Genomic DNA, 22,836 nt, shown 5'->3' with positions numbered 1-22,836 from the left:
AGGACACTGGCTCCTATGAACTCCAGTGCACCATGGCAGGGGAAACCATGAGCAAAGGGAGTAAAACTCTCTGACCCTTGCTTAAATAAATAAGGCTGGAGGGAAGGGGTTTAAAACTAGAAGAGGTGGTGGGCGCGGTGGCTCACGCCTATAATCCCAGCACTTTGGGAGGCCGAGGCAGGTGGATCACTTGAGATCAGGAGTTTGTGACTAGCCTGGCCAACATGGTGAAACCCCGTCTCTACTAAAAATACAAAACTTAGCCGGGCGTGGTGGCGGGCGCCTGTATTCCCAGCTACCCGGGAGGCTGAGGCAGAGAATTGCTTGAACCCGGGAGGTGGAGGTTGCAGTGAGCCGAGATCACGTCACTGCACTCCAACCTGAGCGACAGAGCTAGTCTCCGTCTCAAACAAAACAAAACAAAACAAAAACAAAACTAGAAGAGGAAAACCACTCTGGTCTGGGATACCTCGGTCTCAAATTTCCTTCTTCTCCCTTCCCATTCAGCCATCTTCCTTCTCACCTCACCGTCTCTTCCTCACCCCACTGCACCTCCCCACTCGGGGCATGGTCCACAAGTCATTTCAACCTCTCCCACTCTCATGCCCTAATTTCTCCCCACAACCAGATTACCCTTTTCTCTATGTGTCCCCATCACCTTGCCTCAGAGTCTGGCCCCTAATTCCATTTTCCATTTTTCTTTTCCCATTCCACTAGTCTCCCTTCCCAGGGGGTACTTCCTGCCCTAAGCTCGCCTACAGGCACCTACTGTGGGCCATCCACTTAATACTGACTACTCCTCTCAAGCCCCCGGGACACATCCTCCGCCCCGCCTGGGCTGCAAGAGATCCTCCTATACCTTTAACCAACCTCCACGTGCGTGTTAACAGCGGCGACAGCATTTCCTTGTCTCTCTGCTCCCGCCCCCAAAGGCGCTACCCATTGGCGGCTGGGTTCCTCTGTTCTCGTTCTAATTGGCCTCTTTACCGAAAAGCTCCAACCAATGACCTCTCCGTTTCTGTCTCCCTCCTCCGATCCTGGAAACTCATTGGCTCCGAGGACTTAGGACCTGTTAGCTTGGTTGGGGGACTGGCAAATCCTTCCTTCCCCGGGGTAGAAGTCCAGGGTGAGAAATTGGTTCCGAACTCAAAGGAACCCAGCGCCGGGCCACAGCCGGGTCACGTGGCCGGCGGCCCCCATGACGTGCTGGCTGCGGGGCGTCACCGCGACGTTCGGGCGACCTACCGAGTGGCCAGGCTACCTCAGTCACCTGTGTGGTCGCAGTGCTGCCATGGACCTGGGACCCATGCGCAAGAGTTACCGCGGGGACCGAGAGGTGCCGCCGCCAGGGCCAGGCCTCCTGCAGGGGCGGGGGAAAAGGGGTCCCCGGAGTCATCTACAGCGGGGAGGGGAGTAGGAGGAGCCCCTCGGGGCTTCTGGGGCCACCTGGTGGGGCAAGGAGGTTTGGAGATCACCCCCCGTGGGAAAAAGGCGCTTCAAAGACATCCCACCAGGGGAGGAGTTCCAGGGAAACGCAAATGAAGATGGGTTCAAAAGGCAGCCTTTCGTAATGGGTAAGAGCTCGAACTTTGGAGCCTGCCTGGGTTGGAATCCTCAGTTTCCTCATCTGGGAAGTGATAGTACCTGCCTCACGGGTATGTTATGGTCTTAGATGTTTGTAAAGTGCTTAGAACCCTGCTACTCGACAGGTAGCAAGGTCAGATAACTTGCTCAGTCCCACAGCTAGTGATGAATGAATCAGGGGTTCATGTGATGGATGTCAGGACTGTGCTGGGCCTCCCTCAAGGGTGGGGGAAGAGGGGTCCTCGGAGTCATCTACTGGGGGGAGGGGAGTAGGAGGAACCAGCCCCTCAGGGCTTCTGGGGCCACCGCCTGGGGCAAGGAGGTTTTGGGGTCACCCAAACCTCCTTATGCCAGGTGGGCATGGTCATGGGCCCCTCTTTAGGTGGGTACAGTGATAAACAGCTTACAAACTGTTTGACAAAAAAAGTAAGTGGAATATGGGGGAAGGCGACTAGCTCAGGGAGGAGGGGAGGAGAAAGCTCTTAGCTTACTGCCTTCAGTACTTTCTGCTGACCACTGGAAAGTTCTTTTCCTTTTCCCTTCTCAGGAGGGGAACCAAGAGAAGCTTTTAGGAATTGGGTTCCAGTGCCCTGGTTGCCAAATCTGGTTGCACGTGGTCATTTCTAGAAATGCTTGTTTAAAATGCAGTTTTTCCAGCCTGGGCAACATAGTGAGACCCTGTCTCTGCAAAAAAATAAAATTAGTCGAGCGTGTTGGAGCGTGCCTGTAATTCCAGCTACTTGGGAGGATGAGATTGGAGGATCGCTTGAGCTCAGGAAGTTGAGGCTGCAGTAAGCCGAGATCATACCACCGCACTCCAGCCTAGGTGACAGAGTGAGACCCTGTCTAAAAAAAATAAATAAGTAAATAAAAATGCAGTTTTTGATGAAGCCTCAGACCTGCTGAATGAGAAATTATGGGGGTGGAGCCCAGAAAGTTTTTTTTATGCTCCCCAGGTGATTCTGATGCACAGACAGTTTTGACACCCATGACATGTAACCCTGATTTATCCATCACTAGCTGTGGGACAGCAAGTTGTCTGACCTTTTTATGCCTGTTTCCTCACCTGTAAAATAGGGCACAGAATCTTCTTACCGCATACTATTTTTTATTTTAAGGTCATTGTCATGAGGACTAAATGAGTTGATTTTTGAAAAGTGACTAGAACAGTGCCAGATGCATAGTAAGCACTATATATGTTTATTAAATGAAATAAATCTCCCTTCCTAGGCATTTGAGGAGACTCATCTGACCTCCCTTGACCCAGTGAAACAGTTTGCTGCCTGGTTTGAGGAGGCTGTTCAGTGTCCTGACATAGGGGAAGCCAATGCCATGTGTCTGGCTACCTCTACCAGGTGGGCATGGCCGTGGGCCCCTCTTTGGGTGGATACATATGAACTAGGAAGCTCATGAAGCTCTCAACTCTGGTTGCCAACTTTATGGTTCCAGCTCTGTTATTAACGTGCTGTGTGGCTTTAGGCAAGATACTTGTCCTCTCTGGGCCTGTGTCCTTACCTGTAAACCAAAGACCAGACCACAAAATTACATTTCAGTGATAAAATTGCAGTGCCTTGTTCATTTCTGCCCTTGATACATCCACACACAACCCTTTGCCTCCCTCATCTCCCCATCTACCCAAGCCCCGTCTGCCATTCAGGAGCTACTTCTCCTGGTGAAGCTCTGTCTCTCTCTCGAAATCTAGCACAGTACTTGACTATATCATTCCTTTGATAATCATACGCCCTTTGAGACATCACTTGTATTAGCCTGTTATTCAATTCTCCTTGCTAAAGTGCAAGGCCTTGAAGTCAGTGCTCTTGTACTGTGTGAGTGGATATCTCCCAGAGCTCTGAGCAGAGGAGCTGATCTCATAGCACCACTATGATCCTGAAGCATGGGATGATTGCATTATTGTTAGTCCCTGCCCTTAGGGTCTTATGAATTTGCTAGGGCTGTCTTAACAAGTTACTATAGACTGGATAGCTTAAACAACAGGAGTTTATTTCCTTATAGTTCAGGTGGCTGGAAGTCCAAGATCAAGGTGCCATAAGGGGTGGTTTCTGATGAGGCCTCTGCTTGGGGTTTGCAGACAGCTGCTTTTTGCCATGTCCTCACACTGCCTTTCCCGTGTGTGTGTGTGTGTGTGTGTGTGTGTGTGTGTGTGTGTGTGTGTTGTGGAGGGCAAGGGAGGTGGTTCTGAAGTGTCTCTTCTCTTACAGTGACACCAGTCCTACTGGGTTAGGGCCCCACCCCTATGACCTTACTTAACCTTAATTACCTCCATAAGGTCGCCGTCTCCAAATACAGTCACATTGGGGTTTAAGGCTTTAACATAGGGGTTTGGGGTGACACAATTCAGCCCATAACAGGGCCCCAGGCTGTGGTGTGGTACCTCTAGGACAAATCCCCAGGAGCACATGGGAGGGGGCAGCCTGACAGCCCAATAAAGGGGGTGCAGCTGGAGGGGGTGCTGAGACATCCTTTGGGGAGAGGGACTGTAACCAGAGCATCGAAGCAGGCTCTGACCACAGTGCTCTGCTGTTTGCTCCTAGAGATGGAAAACCCTCTGCTCGCATGTTGCTACTGAAGGGCTTTGGGAAAGATGGCTTCCGCTTCTTCACTAACTTTGAGAGTCGAAAAGGAAAAGAGCTGGTGAGTGAAAAGAGCTAGTAATCTTTCGCAGGGTCTGCAGGGTTTGGCTCTTGCCTCCTCAGTCACCTTTTCATGCCACCCCACCCCCCAGTCTAGTTGCTGTCTGTGTGCAGGTGCCCTCCTGCCATGAGGCCTTGGCACTTGCTCTGCTCTCTGCCATAAATGAATGAATGCCCTTTCTAACCAGCCTCACCCCATCAGCCATGACCTGTTCCTTCAGATCTCAGCCCACGTGTTACCTCCTCAGGATGGCCTTCCTTGACTCTGACTCAGACTCAGCCCCTCATGCTGTTTGCTGCCATTATAACTTGCAACTTTCTTTTTTGTCTTTTTCTTCAGTTTGGAACTGAGTATTTATTTGGGTGATTATGTAACTGATATTTGTCTCCTCTGCTCAACAGTAAGCTCTGTAGGAGTGGAGGCTGCTCTGTTTTATCTCTGCTGTATCCCCCGCATGTCTCCTGTTGCAAGACCCAGAGTGGGCACTTCGCGTGCATTCAGTGAATGAATCCAAAATGAGTAAACCTCCCTAAGTCCATGCCAGCCAAGCATGCATTTCTCAAGACTCATAAATCTGTGGGTGAGAGAAATCACCCAGTCTCACTTTGGAGTCCGACTGGCTTAAACTTAGCTCCACCACTTACTGCAGGAACTTGGGCATGTGACTTAGCCTGTCTCCGTATCTGTGACAATAGGCCTACTTTTAGGGTTTAAATGAGCTCTTATGGTGGATGCATCTGCTGTGGACCTGCACACTACAGCTCTCCTGCCTTTTCCCTGCATGCTGGAGGCCTCCTCTCCCTGTCCTGATGGCTGGCTGTGGATTCTCTTTTACTTCTAGGACTCTAATCCCTTTGCTTCCCTTGTCTTCTACTGGGAGCCGCTTAACCGTCAGGTGAGTGAATTTTCCCAGGACAGCCTGGGATGGGCTGGGTTGGCAGGGCCTGAGTTTATGATTAAGTCTAGTGAAGGTCCCCAGACTGGGCAAACATCCCAGCTGGGCACTCTGCCTCTAAAATAGCCCTCAGTTAGTTGGAGCCAAGAGTGGTGGGGCAGCCAATCGAGCAGAGAGGAACAGGGCCTATGCTGGTAGGGAGGGCAGGTGGCACTGAACGCCATTCACCCAGAGCCATCCCTGAGCAGGTGCGTGTGGAAGGCCCTGTGAAGAAGCTGCCCGAGGAGGAGGCTGAGTGCTACTTCCACTCCCGCCCCAAGAGCAGCCAGATTGGGGCTGTGGTCAGCCACCAGAGTTCTGTGATCCCTGATCGGGAGGTGAGTGGGGCTCCGCTGTAGTCCTCCAGGTGGCGGAGGCTTTGGCTTATCCCCAGAGATAAGCTGTTCCCAGGAGATGCCAGGTTCCTATCTCTCCAGCCCAGTGAAAACAGTGAAAAGGACAGTGAGAAGGGAAAGTGGGGGTAGGGAGAGGGGAAATAGGCCTCCTCTGTCCATCTGGCCATCCCATTGACTGCTCCTGGAGGACAGAGGCCAGTCTGCTCTGCTTACCCATGTCCCCAGCACATATCCCCAGAAAGTCCTTGTTAATGAATCATTGACTGGGCCTGGCCCTTCTTCTAACTCCTTCCCCTGGACAGTATCTGAGAAAGAAAAATGAGGAACTGGAACAGCTCTACCAGGATCAAGAGGTGCCCAAGCCAAAATCCTGGTGAGTGACATCTGGTAGTTCTCTAGGAAGGAACACCAGGCCCCTGTGTTTACTTGAAGCCACCTGCCTGGGGAATCACAGATCTCCTCCTCCCTGGCCACCCTTGTCACATGCATGCCAGCAACTTCCTTCAAGAGGCCCTGGGATGAGGGGTGAGGGTGGGAGAGTGACCTGGCTAGAAAACTCCACAGAGCACTGAAACCTCTGCTTCTCCTTATAGGGGTGGCTATGTCCTGTACCCTCAGGTGATGGAGTTCTGGCAAGGTCAAACCAACCGCCTGCATGACCGGATAGTCTTTCGGCGGGGCCTACCCACAGGAGATTCCCCTTTGGGGCCCATGACCCACCGCGGGGAGGAAGACTGGCTCTATGAGAGACTTGCACCTTAACTCTGGGACCTGCTGGCCCAGAGTGGAGCTAGGGCTAGGTGTCAAGAGAGGGTGTGGGATTGGGACCCAGGCCCTTCTTTCTAAACTCAACCCATTTCCCTCCCTACCCCTTATATTCAGGACTCTTCAGAGCTAATCCTCTAAGTTCTCTGTACTCAGCTGGTTCTCAGTTAGCTGGTCAAGTGGAGTATAATGGTGGCATAGAGAATCACCAATGGAAAATAATTCCATAATTATTTTTTTGACCTTGCCTATGATTGATTAGGATAGCTCCCTCTAGGGGTAGCAGCCGGTGTGACTCCCTTTCTGGTGACAGAGAGGGCCCCAGCAGCCCTGTCTGTTACCATGTGAGTCATACTGGCCAAAGCTTAGTCCCAGCATATGCGCCTGAGCCAACCTGGCCAATCAGATTGTTTTGTCAATAATTTGAAAGCTGAACTGGAGAGATCCAGAACCTTGGGAGTCATTGAAGCCAAGTCATTCACAGCAGCCAGGAAACAATAGGAACCAACAGCCTCTGCCTGCTGCTATTGCAATTCCCAGGATCTCTCCTTCCCTGGATCCCTCCCTCCCAGGTCTGGGCTGTGCAGTTCCTCCCCCTGCCTTGAAACACCCCACTATCTCTGTAAAGTCTCTCTCTCTCTCTCTTTTTTTTTTTTTTTTTTGACTTAATCTAGCTAGAATCTATTTCTGTTGCTTACAACTTAACTAACTCATTTACGGATAGGACTTTTTTTTCTTTTCTTTTTTTTTTTTTTGAGATGGAGTCTCACTCTGTTGCCCAGGCTGGAGTGCAGTGGCGTGATCTTGGCTCACTGCAACCTCTGCCTCCCAGGTTCAAGCAATTCTCCTGCCTCAGCCTCCCAAGTAGCTGGGACTACAGGCACATGCCACCACGGCCAACTAATTTTTGTATTTTTAGTAGAGACGGGGTTTCACCATGTTGGCCAGGATGGTCTCCATCTCTTGACCTTGTGATCCACCTGCCTCGGCCTCCCAAAGTGCTGGGATTACAGGCATGAACCACCACACCCAGCGAGATGGGGTTTCATTATGTTGGCCAGGCTGGTCTCCAACTCCTGACCTGAAGTGATCCGCCCGCCTTGGCCTCCCAAAGTGCTGGGATTACAGACATGAGCCACCACACTCGGCCAGGATAGTATATTTTTATAGCACTTCCTCTATTGATTGCTGCCTTCTCTGTGGCTACAAGGGACCCACAGAATTACAAGGAAGTTACAGGGAAGCAGGTTTCATCTCAATATTGGGAGAGATTTCAAACAATCATACCTGCCTGAGAAGGAGTGGGCTGTCACTAGGAATTTTTATTCCCAGTCAGTCAGGAATTTTGTAGAAGGGCTTCATGTGCTGGTACCAATAGGACAGGAAGATTTTAATCAGCTTTACTATCTATGCTTGTTTATGGAAACTGTGTGTATGTATACATACATTTTCCAAAAAGAAAAATTAAATGATTATAGAGATTATGTTTTTCAGACTACTCACATATCTGCTTTCCTTACTCCCCACTTCTGCTGATAATTCCTAGATCATTGGTTTTTCCCCCATACTGGAATTACCTGGGGAGCTTAAAAAACCCTGATGCCTGGGTCCCACCCTCAGAGATGATTGAACCAGCCTGGCCAGCATGGCAAAACCCTGTCTCTACTATGATATGAGTGCAGCCTGGGCACTGGGAAATTTAAAAGCTCTCCAGAGAATTCTGTGCAGCCAAGGTTGAGACCTCCTGGTCTAGAGCTTTGCTATACACAGGGTGGTCCACAAGCCAGGAGCATCAGCATCACTTGGCAGCGCCTTAGAGATTCAGACCCCAGACCCACTGAATCTGACCCTGCATTTTCACTAGACCCCAGGTGATCAGCTACACTAGACTGAACCTCTAAACCATGACCTCCCACCCTCACAGTCTGTGATCCTTTAGTGACCCTCAGCTGAGTCCTGTGCTGAACTGTGTTTGTTCTCCTTGAGCACAAGCCAGCTGACCAGGGGCAGACTGGATGAGCAAGCAACCTGCTGGCTATGGAGAGGAGCCAGGCTGGGTAAATGTTTGCTGTGACTAAGCCAGGATCAAAGAACTGACTGTTGCTTGCACTGGCTGGCATTGAGCTTGCCACTCTGTGAACTGTGCTTCCTTCCCCTGCATGGACCTGTGCCTCAGTCACTATTATCCGCAGGCCTTCTCCAAGGGCAGCCCTCTCCTTGTTTATCCCTCTTAAGCCTGCGTGCAGGAAGGCACATTAACCCTGTGGCCCCCTGCAGGCAGGAGGGTGTCGGGTGCCCTTACCTACCTTGCCCTATTTCTTGTACCGTAGGCTGTGCCGTTCATGAGTAAGTGTATGTGTGTCTGTGTGTGTGTCTAGAAGTGCTGCACCCACCTTGTGTTATTGGAGGTTGTGTATCCCCCTAGCTTTGAGCCTGGTCTCAGATGTTCCTTTTCCGTTCTCTGTCCAGCCATTACTGCCCCAGTCTGTAATAAAAGCCTGTCAGCCGTGCACTTTATTGATGTTCAACCCGGCCTGGTCTCCCTCAACCCCCAAGGCGGGGACTTGGGGACTTTAAGCGACTTTCCTGCCCCCTCACTTCTCTGCACCATGTAGGCAGTACGTCCAGCAGGGGGAGCCCGCCACCCAAGGTCGGCCCCTTCCGGGCAGTGAAAGCCACTTCTAGCCGGCCTCCCCCTGCCTCCCGCTTCATCCGCTTGGGCCGCGTCCCAGTGAAACTGTGGTCGATAACCCGTAGCCTCTCCCGGTTCCCGCACATATTTGCGCTCTCGGTTCCTCCTCCTCCCCTGTTCTCATGAAAACTTGCAGTGGCTTCACTCTGCTTCCCTGGGCAGCCAGATCTCTCTCTGGCTTCTAGTACCTACCCCACATCCATCCGGCCCCCCAGCTTAGAAACGTGTGGACTTTACCTAGAAGATGGAGCCGGGGTCAGCATGCAAGGGGCAGAGGGGCTGTGGATACTCTCACCCAGAGGGGTAATGGTGATACTGGAGGAGTTGGCAGTACAGTGCCAGTATTATCTAGAACCTTAGGTGGGTGGCCCAGGGGCCATCCTTATCCCCCACCTCAGGGAAACCGAGAATGGGCGGATGTGGGAGATGCCTGTAGTCTAGGGTCTTAGGGGACACTCAGCTTCAAAGCTGGTTGGCTTTATCCAACTGCTTCCAGAGTTTGTCCAGTCCCCTCAAGTGATGCTCACCTCCCAGGATCCTAAGACCCAGAAGTTGCTCCCTCCCCTCCCAACTTCCCCTTCTGCAGAAGGTGTCAGTGCTTTTATTTGTTCCAAGCTTCAGTTTCCTGTTCCCGTAGCAGATGAGAATCAAGAGTGGAAGGTGGCTGTGTGGGACAGTGGTCACATGTACAAGCTGGCTCTGGCTTCAGTCCCAGCTGTACCACTGCCAGCACCTGGCCCCCAGGATGAGTGATTTAACTTCTAAGCCTCAGCCAACTTGTCTGAAAAATGGGGATAATGACAGCACCTGTCTCAGGTGATGATGGGATTAAATGAACAACCTTAGGGAGGACTTGTTCTAGGGGCCGCCTGCCATAAACACCCTATAAATGTTAGCTATTAACACTGGGCAGGGCTGCAGTGTAGGGAAAGTCTGAGATGCTCTGTGGAGGCCTCATGGATTAAGTAATTGGTGAGACCCTAGAAAATTCTGTGTAGTGGGAAGGGGTAGGGGGAAAGAGGCTTTGGGAAAGGCAGCACCCCTGAGCCTGCCTTCCATCCCTCCAGCTCCTGGTCTCCCTTACTCATCATTTGAGGTCCCCCTGGCCGGGGTGAGGCCCCTAACAAAGGCTCCCTTGTATAGGTCTGTTTGTTTCAGTAATAAATTCCCTGAGCAACAGCTCCTGGGGTGAGGTGGCCCAGCAGCCTGCCAGGAGCTGACCTGGAAGCCACAGGACCACATTGTTTAGTGGCCACCTTGGTCTCTCCCTGTGTTTCTACCATGAGCTCCAGAGATTTGGCCAACATTTTTTTAGTTCCCAGCTCTTACAGCTTGAGAAAGAGCTGGACCTAACCTCATAAAATGACAGCTTTCTCCTCTTTCTTATTTATTTATTTATTTTTGAGATGGAGTTTTGCTCTTGTTGCCCAGGCTGGAGTGCAATGGAGCTATCTCTGCTCACCGCAACCTCAGCCTCCTGGGTTCAAGCGATTCTCCTGCCTCAGCCTTCCAAGTAGCTGGGATTACAGGCATGTGCCACCACACTCGTCTAATTTTGTATTTTTAGTAGAGACAGGGTTTCTCCATGTGGGTCTTGAACTCCCTACCTCAGGTGATCTGCCCGCCTCAGCCTCCCAAAGTGCTGGGATTACAGGCATGAGCCACCGTGCCCAGCCTCTCTTATTTATTAATTTTTTTTTTCCTAGAGATAAGACCTAGTTCTGTCACCCAGGTTGTAGTGCAGTGCCACAATCATGGCTCACTGTAGTCTTGAACTCCTGGACTCAAGCAATCCTCCCACCTCAGCCTCCCAAGTAGATAGGACTACAGGCATGTGCCACCACAGTCAGCTACTTTTTGTTTGTTAGTTGTTTTTTTTTTAGGCATGGGGTCTCGCTATGTTGCTTAGGCTGGTCTCAAACTCCTGGGCTCAAGCAATCCTCCCACCTCAGCCCCCAAAGTGCTAGGATTACAGGCCTGAGCCACTATACCCACCTTCTCCTTTTTCTTAAACCAAAGCTGTGGGGTATGGTGGAGTTCCTTATAAAGGAAGGGGGAAGGAAGCCAGTATTAAACTGAGAGCTTACTATGCGACCTCTCATAGGCCACTTAATACTGACCACTCCCTATGAGATAGGTATTATTTCAGCCCCCTTTTACAGAAGAGGAAACTGAGGCTCAGAGTACAAGCAAATGTTCCCAAGGTCACCCAGCTACTAAGGGGTAGAGCCAGAATTTGAATCTTAATCCCAAACCAAACCACTGAAACTTTGGGGTCAATCACCAAAGGTCTGCCCTACTCTCTTAGAGCACCTGATGGCCTTTCTGTTGACTGGAGAGAACTGACCACTGAGGTGTAACTAGCTCCTTCTGCTCCCCCATCCCCATACTAAGGCTAGTTTGATGGTAAAAATTAGTGACCCAGTTCCTACATTGTCACACCTGGGAACCCTTCCTGAAGCTTGAAAGGAACAGTTTGAGCACAAAGGTCCACTTTACTTACACGAAGGAAGATAAAGGCATGAGAAACAGTCATCTCAATAAATGCAAGACATGAGCATAAAAGAGGTTCTCTGCTTTTCCAGCGTTGTTATTACAGAGAGAAACCTACAATTATTTTGTTAAACAAAATTCAAGGCTCCAGGACTCATCTCTGGAGCTGATATGTCTTAAATACTATTATAGTAGGGGAGGGAGAGGAGAAAATTCCCCACCCACTCCCCCAATTTGGCCCATGTAACTTCCCTTCGAGGGTGTGTGACTTGCCACCTGCAAAAGTCATGGCCAAAACAGGAACCAACAGGCCAAACTACCATCAATCTAGTCTTCTACAGCACCCTAACAGAGTGCCAGGGTCCTCTGCCCCCTCCATACCTGAGGGCAAAGTTCCAGGAAGTTTACTGCCGGTGTTAGGAGGTGAGCTCAAGTTTAGTGTCTCTGCCTCTGGCTCCACAGAAACCAGCCCCTATCACGTGGCTTCTGGAAAATGTGCCCTCCTCAGGATTGGTCCAGGGAGTAGTCACAGGTAGAGAAAGTAAAGGGAGCAGCAATTGAAACTCGCCCTTGACCCTGTGTCCAGTAAGGAGGTGAAGTCTGTCTGGCTCACTCTCTCCATTCCCTGCCATGCCCACCTCCCTGCTGGCCCTGCCATTGCTTCAAGGAGGGCTGTTCCTCCTGGGTGAGAGTTTTCACCCTTGAACTAGAGTGCCTTTGTATGTGGTCAGGGGGAGGGTGGAGGACCCTGGGATCTCCCAGGCCTTACAAAAGTGGAGGCACATAAATACAAACCTAAAAACCAGCCATTTCCTGCCAGCAGGTATCAACTGCCCCCGCAACTTCAGCTATGGCCAAAGAGGCCAGCGTGGCAAGGTCCTGTCTCAGATCTGGCTGATGGCAGGGAGCCAGGAGGTGCTAGCACCCTCCTCAGCCCTTCACTTTGATGACCGTCCTTCCTCGTGATCATCAAAGAGGTTAGGGTTCTCTGCCAGCGTGGCTCTCACTTTCTTCTTCTCCTTGAAGCGTCCTGAGTTGGAGACCTTGACGTGCTTGCCCTTTGTGCTCTTGTCCACAATCTTCTCCAGGCGGGTGCTAAAGTCACTGTTGGGGCCTCCAGTGTCAGGCCTTGGGGATTCTGCATCTCCCTCTGTTTGGGCATAGGTGTCAGGGATCTCATACAGCACCTTGGGAGTGGATTTCTTTTTCCGGAGGAAAGTCAGCTTCCACCAACCAATTTCAGTCGTCATGGCGCTGCCTAAGCCAAGGGTGGGGCTTTCTGCTGGAGCAGGGTGGGGGAGACAAAGGAGTCAGTGGGAAAAGGGGGTGGGTGCCTTTGGACCAGCTTGCTGCAGACTCCTAATCATGGGCTGTTTTAAGAATTAAAGAAAGGGCTGGGCATGGTTCCTCATGCCTATAATCCCGGCACTTTGGGAAGCCAAGGCAGGTGGATCACCTAAGGCCAGGAGTTCAAGACAGGCCTGGCCAACGTGGTGAAATCCCGGCTCTACTAAAAATACAAAAATTAGCTGGGCGTAGTGGCACGCATCTGTAATCCCAGCTACTCGGGAGGCTGAGGCAGGAAAACCACTTGAACCCAGGAGGCAGAGGTTGCAGTGAGCTGAGATCACACCACTGCACTCCAGCCTGGGTGACAGAGCGAGACTGTTTCAAAAAAAAAAAAAAGAAGAAGAAGAAGAATTAAAGAAAGAATTTAAGGTAGGGCTGAATAAACCCAAGATTCAGGTCAGTGGGGTGACACAATTGCTTTTGGAGAGTGTGAGACAAGAAAAGGGTCAAAGTCAAGGTCAAGACAGGGAAGCCACTTGCCAGACAGAGAGGCAGTGGGACAGGCACACAACATTGCCCTGCAGGGTTGTCGGGAGCTTTGAGGTAATTCCTGCCAGGCCCCTCAGGGCCACAGGCAGGTGGACAGCTTGCCTGAGTCACACAGCATCCAGGCCTTTGATGCTCTTTCCAAACTTCCCACTATACCACCAGACCCTGCTGCCAGGCATGGGCAGACCATTGACTGGTAGCATAGGGAGGGAAACGCCCTGTGCATTTTGCTTGGAATTCATTACAAAATTAAATATAATTAGTGACATTCCAAGCAATTTGAACTTCCCAGTGGTGACCAGCAGGGCTAAAGTAGCTGCTGGGCTGTTCCTAAGGCAGGAGTCAGAACCTCAGGCTGGGAGTGGGAAGTCCTGGGGGCTGTCCTAGCCTCATGACCTGGCAAGCTACCACCTCTCTGGGCCTCAGTTTCCTCACCCATCCCATCCAGCGCTAGCATTTAGCTCTACTGTTAATCCCTGCCCACAGAGGTAACCATGCATTGCAAAGTAAAACTTATGATAATGGAAATAATTACTAAGGGATGGTTCCCTTTCCCCACCAAGCTTCCACAAGGACAGGGGTTGGAAGGGGAGCTAAAAAGGCAGAAAGCAGTTAGAAGGATCCCAGAAGTACAGGGAAGACATGGTCATCACAGGTTGTACCTTTCAGGGTGGGGCTTGGGGCTGAAATCCAGGCTTCTCCGCTCACAGGCCATGTGCCCTGCCATGGAGCTGCGTTCCCTGGGGGCCTCAATCTTTGACTAATTTCCACAAAAGTACTGTCTGAGATAGCGGAACTTCTGGGAGAGGAGGTTGCCTGGATATCATTGATAGCTGGGGTATGTAAGATAGAAGCAGATGACAGTCTGCTAGATGAAGGAAGATCAATGACAGAACAGGTAGAGGAACACTGATGACTGGTGAGGTCGGTGGTCATGTTCTCAGGATGCCTAGCTGCCGGCTGTGAAAGCTCCCAGGAAGGACGGCGCAGCCAGTGTATACCAGAAAGCTAGAGGGTATCACCTCCTTTTAAAAACTGGAGGTGTTCACTGCATTTTTGAAAAAGGCCAGAAAGACACTCCAAATGATTAATAGTGCCTTTCTTTTTTTTTTTTTTTGAGACAGAATCTTGCTCTATTGCCCAGGCTGGAGTAAAATAGTATGATCTCGGCTCAACACAACCTCCACCTCCCAGGTTCTGGGATTACAGGCATGCGCCACCACACCCGGCTAATTTTGTATTTTTAGTAGAAATGGGGTTTCTCCATGTTGGTCAGGCTGGTCTCGAACTCCTGACCTCAGACGATCTGCCCGCCTCAGCCTCCCAAAGTGCTGGGATTACAGGTGTGAGCCAAAGCGCCCAGCCCAATAGTGCCTTTCTTTATGCAGGAGTAGAGAATGCTTTCTCTTCTCTAGTTTTCTGATCTGGAATTTCCATAATGTACATATAGATTATTTTAGGGGTGGGGGGGGCATATCAAACTTAGGAAAGAGGAGAGCACGATACAGGCCTAGGTTTTACGACGAGCTGAATGCCTGCATCCATACCCCTCCTGCTCTGGTCTCCTGCTCCCCACCCCCTCCCTCAGAGCACACAGCCAGTGAATTCCTTCCCACCTCTCTGACTGGGAAGCAGCTCCCACATTGCCAGCTCTGTCCCTTTAGCTGTCAAGCAGCAAAAGAAACTAAGGGGAGATCTTGTGCAGCTCCCACTCAGAAAGTGAAGGAGCGGTGAGAGGGGCTCGATAAATACCTCCAGGGCACCCTGGAGAGGTGAGCACACCTAGGGACAGCCTGAGAGGTTTGCTTTGGCAGCTTGCCCCACCTGGGCTTAGCACAGCCTTGTACAGAACTTAGTGTTCCAGAATGGGTTTCTGGAAGGAGGTGGGGGAGAGCAGAGAAGGAGGAACAGGGCACTTGCTTGGTCTGTGGGTGCCCGAGTCACTGCCTTGTCTGGAATGAGGCCCACAGCCCCACCACTGCCCATTTGGGGCTGCCAAGGAACTTGGGGAATGGAAGAACAGAAGATCCAGCTCCTGAGACTATCATAACCACCAGATTTTCTAGCTCTAGAGAGAAAAGGGCTTCGCCTGTGCCCGTTAAAATTCACCTGTTTTAACAGGCATTTCAAGTTGGCAAACCTGGGGCTTAACTCTCCTTGGCGTAAAGGGAGCCACAGATCACGAGGAACTTGTCAGCAAACTGTAGAGATGGGAACAGCCCTTGTGCCCTGCCCTGGGGCCTCCAACAAGGCATCAGCTCTGGTGCCCTTGCATCCTAGCCTTGTACTCTGGTCTCTCTAGAATACTCTGCCAGAGGCCAGGTGCGATGGCTCAAACTATAATCCCAGCACTTTGGGAGGCTGAGGCAGGAGGATTACTTGAAGCCAGGAGCTCAAGACCAGCCTGACCAACATGGGGAAACCCCATCTCTACTAAAAATACAAAAACACAAAAAATTAAGCGGATGTTGTGTCGTATGCCTGTAGTCCCAGCTATTCGGGAGGCTGAGGCACAAGAATACCTTGAACCCAGGAGGCAGAGGTTGCAGTGAGCTGAGATCATGCCACTGCATTCCAGCCTGGGCTACAGAGTGAGACTCTGTCTCAAAAAACAACAACAACAACAAAAGAGAATACTCTTTTTGCCAGGCCTTCCTGTCTCTTCTGCCCAGGAGGACATGTGGGCACCAGTAAGCAGGTGTTTGCCCCATTAGACAAGCCTGACATGGAAATCTGAGTTTGCAAACCAGAAAAATTAGCGGACTATTCTTTGTTTTACAAAATAACCCAGCTGTAGGATCTGTAAGTAGTCATCATAAAAGATCGTGTAAAGTCTGATTTGCTTTAAAAACAAGCAAACAAAAAAGGTGATGTGATATCCAAACTTCCCAGTTTCTCAAAGTTGCAAAGAACAAGATATCTACAGCCGCCTGCCTGTGCCTCATCACAGAGGGCTGAGAGGGGTTGGGGGAGTGGGGGCAGGTGCTTGGGACTTCAAACAGACCCAGCATTTGGTGACACATGGTGGGCCCTGCAGTTCACTCGTGCAGGTTCCTGAGCTGGCCAAGCTAAGGGCTGGGCCCTTGCCCTGGGGCCCTGCAATCCAGGGATGATGGAAATCAGCCCCTGAGGATGCCAGCTTCACCTCTGCTGTTTGCAAAGCTTTGGGGCCGTGAAGGGCCTCATGGGACAGCCTGCCACCCCGTCTTTGGTGTCCAGCGCTATAGCATGCACATGGGTGTCCCAGGACAGGCCCCTCCATCCCAGCTGGGTTCTGTGAGCTGCTCTGAAGGGCTTTGCCCAGACTGAGCCAGGCCCCTCCTGAGCTGGGTCAAGTTAACCATTGACTGGGGCAGAGGTGGAGGGGCAGGGGGACAGATAGGGGAAGCAAGTCAGCTAATATGTTGTAGACAAAACCCCAGAATTCCCTCCCCCATCCCTCTGCAGGGCCCCGATGGCACTTAGGGGGCCTGCAGGATGAGACAGGGGTACCCTGGATAGGAATGGGGAGATGTTCCTACCAGACTGCTGGAAAAATGCTCCAGACTGGGGGGTCAGAAGGGTGGGCTCCAGTTCAGCAAGGGTTAACAGAAAACTACTCAGCAGGAGCTCTGTTTGAGGCCTGGACTGACTCCAAGAGGCCAGTGGGCTGAGTCTTGAGTGGAGACCAGGTTAGAGGCCTGGGCTCCTCTTTCTTGCTGGGCTTGTCAGCCATGGAGGCAGAATTAGGTGCTTTGACTGGGGTCTATGCCTTGGTTTCCCCACCCACCAGCCCTCTGCCTGTACCTGTAATCCCGACTGCTCCAGGCTGGAGGTGAGACCTTTCCTAGAGAAGCAGTTGAGTGTAGGAGCTGCCTGGGAGGGTGAGACTCGGGAAGGAAGTGGTGCCTCCGGGGTGCTGTATCAGGCAAGGCTCAGCCAGGAGAGGTGGGTAGAAGCAGCTGCACGTCAGGTGCAAGAGAAACAGGTGCAGGAGCTGGTACCTGCTCTGCTGCAGCTCCTGGAGTCAAGGTGAACCTGAAACCCAGCCCCTCCCGGCTAAGTAAACAGAAGCAGAGGCCGGCTCAAGCTGATGAATATTCATCAAGCCAGAAATCCAATCCCAGCGCCCCTGCATCCACCCAGAAGCCAGGGTTCTCCAGGGACCGCCATGCAGGAGGAGGGAATCCCAAGGGAGATCTGGGGTCAGGAACCACAGGAGGCTCTCGCTCAGTTTCCCCACTCTTGGGTGTCTGGTTGCACTCCCCAGCTATAGCCAAGGTCACCCCAACCATTTCATCTTCTGAGGAGGCACAGACCCCTCTCTAGCACGGACCACCACCTGGATGTTGCCCAGGGCACAACCAGGAAAGAGTTAAGGGCTGCTGCTTCCATTGGCAGGCTGGGTAGGACGGGGTGCACCCCAGCTTCCTTTGAACTCCCTGAGTCGAAACCAGTCCCGGTTAAACTGGTTGGCAGACCGGTTCCCAGGCTGTCCCTCCCCTGCCTGAAGCCTCAAAGTGGGGACTGGGTTGGGGGCTGTGGCTTCCTCCTGACCTGAAGAGCCCCTCCTCGAAATCTCCCTAGGGAGAAAAAAAAAGGGCACAGCCTTCCCTCGGGCCAGGTTCTCCAGACCCACCAAAACCTCAAACATCCTCATCGCTCTCCCACTTTGCTTGGAGGTGGGCTTCAAGGCCCTTGAGGTCTTATGCAGAATTCCATGTTTGGGGGCAGAGGGGCATTGCTTTTTCTGCATAGATTATACTTTTATCAGACTCTCAAAGAGACCTGTGACAGTCTCCCCACTAGCAAAGTGCCACTGGCTTCAACTCCTCCCAGATGTCCAGCAGTCTATTGAAAGGGCCTTCCTGGGTATTATAAAGTTGGCAAAACCTGGAGCAAGTTCTCAAGGAAAGGAGCGATGGGTCCCTAGTGAGGCTGGAAGAGAAGGAAAGGCAAGAAGGCAGGGGATGGGCACACGGTTGGGGACAGGGGTAGAGTGTGTGCGCACAGGGGCCATCATCCTCACTGATCTGCAGTCTCACTGCCCCTGCAAACCCACCATCGGCCAAGCCTGTGTGCAGCCCTCAGCCAGGGCTGCTCTTGCAGATGGCTCCATGCTTGGGGAGCGTTGTTTTGCAGCCACCCGGAGGTGGCCTGTCCTATTTGCGCTAGCATTCTCTCTCCCCTCGGATGGGCATCGCTGGAGAGTGGAAAACATCTGCTACATACTCAGTGTCTCTGCCACTTCCTGGGCCCAGTGCTACCAGCTTAGGTGTCCAATCCACCCACTGGCTACCTTCCTCCATGGACCGGGTGTGCGTGTCAGGCAAAGAGTGAGGCACGGGGTAGAGAAAAGGCATAAAATTCCCCCTTTCCCTGGCTCTCCCTCTAAGTTACATTTGAAATCCCAGCTCACCAACTCTTAAAGTTGTCCCCCATCTCCAATCCTGCTTCCACTCACTCCAGCTTCTGATGGCCTCTTGGGTTTGTATTCTTCTCCATCTGAAATAGCCCCCCTTCCCTTAAAATGTCCTTGGGTGGGCAGTCCTCCAAAGCCTCCCCACAGCCCACAGCAGAACCCGCTTGGCCTGGCTCTCCTAGGATGGGGCCTCTGCAGCCTCCTCTCGTGCCCACCCACCCCTGCCAACTCTCCCTGAACACTAGGCCCTTCTCTGCCTGCCTTTGTAGGCAAGAGGCTGCCTTAGAAGGGTGAGATTAGGAGTGCTGGCTGTGCTCTTGGGTAACAATGTCCTCCCCATCACCTGTGTGACCCAAGACAAACTCCTTTTCATCCCTTTATAACTGAATTAATGATCACACCTCCCACCCCGCCAGGAGTTTTCTTGTTTCCCCTTCTGTGTTCCCATAGAACCTGCTCATATACTTCTATTTAACACGATATATATACCATGATTGATTTCCACTTATAGACTTTTAGCTCTTAGAGCCCAGAATTATGTATCACTGATCCAGACGGGACATACAATAGGTACTTATGCAAGCTTGAAAACACAAATGAGAAACAGAAACATTGTTTTTATCCAGAGAAACTTAATGTAGCCAATTGCTTTGTCCCACTCTCCCTGGGGCAGGTAGTGCAAGAAAACCCATTTATTTGCCTTCTTGTGGTTCCAGCCACAGCTGGCTTGCTGACATGCTATCATCTCCCTGGGGGTTGATTCTAGTTGAAGGATATAATTTTGCAAGGTCCCCTGCCTCTAGTGCAAAGGACACACAGCTGTCCCAGAAAGGTGCCCACAGCCTCCTAGATCTGTCACTTTCTATAAAAGCCTGGTCTACTCAGAGTGGATATCTGGTTCAGAAGACAAAAACTCCTTCCAGCTCAGGTGTTGGGAAGAGACCAGAAGGCTAGTGGGATGGGCTTTGGTCTGAAGGACAGTAACTCAGAGTCAGGTCCCCGTTCCCCAACCATAAAAGAAAGGGCTTGCCCTGGAGGTACTCATTCCCCGTGCCTCGGAGATCCAGCCTCTCTGATGTCTGAGCCCAGGGGAGCAGATTCCTGTTCTTTTGGCTCTACACTCGAGAAGGAGCCCCCATAAGTGCCATGGCAGGCCCACCTGTGGCTCTCCCTTCCCAAGTGCCACCAGGACCAGATGCAGGTGTGACGACCTAGCGCATTACCAGGGAGGGGCCAGCCTGGGAAGTCAGGCACAACCCCTGGCCTTCAGGGCATTTATTTCTGGGAGGAGCAGGGCTGGGAGGAAAGTTTGAGATAAGGCTGTGAGCTACGAATATAACTCCTCACGTACAGGCCACTTTATTGCTTTATAAAAATTTTCACCTTTGGCCAGGCGCAGTAGCTCACACCTGTAATCCCAGCACTTTGGGAGACTGAGGCAGGCAGATCACCTGAGGTCAGAAGTTCGAGACCAGTCTGACCAACATGGAGAAACCCCATCTCTACTAAAAACACAAAATTAGCCAGGCATGTTTGTGCATGCCTGTAATCCCAGCTACTCGGGAGGCTGAGGCAGGAGAATCGCTTGAACCTGGGAGGCGGAGGTTGCAGTGAGGTGAGACTGCACCATTGCACTCCAGCCTGGGCAACAAGAGTAAAACTCTGTGTTAAAAAAAAAAAAAAAAAATTCACCTTTAAGCACACCTTCCTAAAACTAGGTTTAAGTGTAACATGCTATATACATGCAGTGTGCACGTTTTCAGAAATGTGTTCTTGTTGAGTAAAGCAAGTTAAATTCACCTAAGGGAGCCCCAAGGACCTTGGTGCCCTTTTGGGGTGAACAACCATGGGGCCCCTTGCATTACAAATCTAATCAGCCTGGCATATCCATCCCATTTTGCTGACCTCTGCCCAGCAAGTAGATCTAGGCTTCAGGAATATTTCTTCCCTAAAACAGGGAGAAGAGAGGTGCTGCCATTCTCCTCAGCTCTCCCCGTTCTCTGGAAGGCCAGGAGATTGGAGATCCTGGGGGCGTCCAGCCTGGTGGAGGTGACAGGTGGGGCAAGACCAAAGATCAGTCTCTGGTGGGCTAACGCCAGGTGCAGTGGGGAGGCGGGGGCAGGCAGAAGCTGCATTCTGACCTGAGATGGGTGGTGGGGCTGCCATTGGAGGGGCTTTCTCCTTGTTTTCGTGCGAGGCATTCCCTTCAAGGAGATCTCAGCAGGGAGTGGGGGTATGAGCAGCCAATATTAGGAGGACTGTGTTCCAGGCACTCTTCCAAATGTTCCATAGGTGTGAACTCTTGATCCCCATAGCTGCCCGTTAAGGTGGATTCTCTAACCGAGTACACCCATTTGCACCCCCTCAGCAATTTTCCTGTTGCTGTTTGCATTCGTTTCCTGTGGCTGCCATGAGTTACCATGAACTCCATGGCTTGAAACAACAGAAATGGATTCGTCTGACCTATCCAGTAAGTCAGAAGTCAGAAATGAGTTTAACTGGTCAAGACCAACGAGTTGCCAGTGCTGTGATCCCTCTGGAGGCTCCAGGGAGAACCTGTCCTTGACTCTTCCAAGCTCCTGGTGACTGCAGGCACTCCTGGGCTTGTGGCCACATCACTCCAATCTCTGCCTCCTTTGTTTTCACTTCCGTGGGTTTGGCTAAACTCCCTCCACCTCTCACTTATAAGGACACTTGGGATGGCATTTAGGGTCCACCCAGATGATCCAGGATTCTCTCATCTCAAGAAGTTTAACATAATCACATGTGCAAAGAGGCTTTTTCCAAATAAGGTCCCACTCATAGCTTCTGGAGATTTGACATGGTTATCTTTGGAGGGATCATTTTTCAGCCTTCCACGTTCTTCATTCAGACCACCTCTCTGTATTGTCAGGCATAAGTGTGCTTCCTACATCCTTTCTCAGGGAAGGACTTGCTGCCGGGTCACAGGAGTATGGTCAGTAGTTGGCCATCAGCTCCTTCAAGGTCTATCTCAGCGACAGAAAGCCACCTTGCCCGAGGGCTACCATTCTGGAGCAGCATACTTCTAGGGATATAAAAGCCCAGCTATTTCAACCCCATGAAGGACATTCTCGGGGCAATATTCACTCAGAGGCCCCCACCACATTGACTAAAGCTTTGCTGGGCCTGCAGTGCAGTTGGATTTCTGCCTCTGCCCAGCACTGCTTCCATCTGGTTCCTCTCACAAGAAATGATTCCTAATAAACATCTTGCCCCCCAAACCACCACCTACTTCTGTAGAATGCAACCCATGACACAGACATTTCCATTTTTACCAGTATGATGGAAGTGAAGTGGTCTTCTTCATGTCATTTATTTATTTATTTATTTATTTATTTAGAGATGGAGTCTCGCTCTGTTTCCCAGGCTGGAGTGCAGTGGTGCCATCTTGGCTCACTGCAATCTCCATCTCCCAGGTTCAAGCAATTCTCCCACCTCAGCCTCCCGAGTACCTGGACTTACAGGTGGGCACCAACACACCCAGCTAATTTTTGCATTTTTAGTAGAGACGGGGTTTTACCACGTTGAACAGGCTGGTCTGGAACTCCTGACCTCAGATGATCCGCCCACCTCGGCCTCCCAAAGTGCTGGGATTACAGGTGTGCACCATTACACCCTGCCCATGTCCTTTATATTTGCATTTCCCTAGTGTACTGGATTGAATAGTGTCCCCGAAAATTCACGTCCACTCAGAACCCCAGAATGTGACCTGCATTGGAACTAGGGTTTCCAGATGTGGTTTTCAGATGTAGTCATCCTGGGTTAGTGTAGGCCCTAAGGCTGGGGAGTAGTGTCCTTACAGGAAGAATGTCATGTGACAATGAAGGCCATGTGACAATGGAGGTACATGCAAGCCAAAGACACCAAGGCCTGCCAGCAGCCACAGAAGCCAGGAGAGAGGCACAAACAGCATCTCCTCTGCAAGGAATCAACCATGCTGACACCTGGATTTCAGACTTCAAGCCTCCAGAACTGTGAGAGTAAATTTCTTTCTTTTTTTTTTTTGTTTTTTGTTTTTTGGGACAGAGTCTCTCTGTCGCCCAGGCTGGAGTGCAGTGGTGCGATCTCGGCTCACTGCACCCTCCATCTCCCGGGTTCA

The 22,836-nt window shown here is 51.3% G+C and overlaps 2 protein-coding genes across 4 annotated transcripts; one reads left to right on the top strand and one right to left on the bottom strand.

Annotated features, from left to right (window-relative positions):
* The first annotated feature begins 1,046 nt into the window (after positions 1 to 1,046).
* Positions 1,047 to 8,808, top strand: PNPO (pyridoxamine 5'-phosphate oxidase). 3 transcript variants are annotated; one of them, XM_003278723.4, is made up of 7 exons: positions 1,047 to 1,336; positions 2,815 to 2,939; positions 4,137 to 4,236; positions 5,078 to 5,131; positions 5,380 to 5,508; positions 5,829 to 5,899; positions 6,120 to 8,808. In XM_003278723.4, exons 1-7 carry the CDS (start codon positions 1,199 to 1,201, stop codon positions 6,286 to 6,288), a joined length of 786 nt encoding a protein of 261 aa, XP_003278771.2. In that variant the 5' UTR covers positions 1,047 to 1,198; the 3' UTR covers positions 6,289 to 8,808. The 3 variants fall into 3 exon arrangements, with proteins under 3 accessions (XP_003278771.2, XP_004092739.2, XP_012359097.2); XM_012503643.2 differs by lacking the exon at positions 1,047 to 1,336 and adding an exon at positions 1,430 to 1,574 and having other exon boundaries at positions 6,120 to 6,918; XM_004092691.3 differs by lacking the exon at positions 5,380 to 5,508 and having other exon boundaries at positions 1,075 to 1,336; positions 6,120 to 6,918.
* A 2,650-nt stretch (positions 8,809 to 11,458) lies between these two features.
* On the bottom strand, positions 11,459 to 17,328 carry PRR15L (proline rich 15 like). Its single transcript, XM_003278724.4, has 2 exons — positions 17,102 to 17,328; positions 11,459 to 12,755 (listed from the first exon to the last, which is right to left on the bottom strand). The coding sequence occupies exon 2, from the start codon at positions 12,724 to 12,726 to the stop codon at positions 12,415 to 12,417; it is 312 nt and encodes a 103-aa protein (XP_003278772.1). The 5' UTR covers positions 12,727 to 12,755; positions 17,102 to 17,328; the 3' UTR covers positions 11,459 to 12,414.
* Between the last annotated feature and the right edge of the window lie 5,508 nt (positions 17,329 to 22,836).

The sequence above is a fragment of the Nomascus leucogenys genome, unplaced genomic scaffold (genome assembly GCF_006542625.1).
Source record: "Nomascus leucogenys isolate Asia unplaced genomic scaffold, Asia_NLE_v1 Super-Scaffold_258, whole genome shotgun sequence".
Lineage (NCBI taxonomy): Eukaryota > Metazoa > Chordata > Mammalia > Primates > Hylobatidae > Nomascus > Nomascus leucogenys.
The sequence above is the reverse complement of the archived record's forward strand: the minus strand, read 5'-3'. Positions and strand labels throughout refer to the sequence as shown.

Coding starts and splice junctions, on each gene's coding strand:
- PNPO (XM_003278723.4), top strand. CDS start 1,199: ATGACGTGCTGGCTGCGGGGCGTCACCGCGACGTTCGGGCGACCTACC. Junction 2,940..4,136: donor TGTCTGGCTACCTCTACCAG/GTGGGCATGGCC, acceptor GTTTGCTCCTAG/AGATGGAAAACCCTCTGCTC. Junction 5,900..6,119: donor GTGCCCAAGCCAAAATCCTG/GTGAGTGACATC, acceptor TTCTCCTTATAG/GGGTGGCTATGTCCTGTACC.
- PRR15L (XM_003278724.4), bottom strand. CDS start 12,726: ATGACGACTGAAATTGGTTGGTGGAAGCTGACTTTCCTCCGGAAAAAG.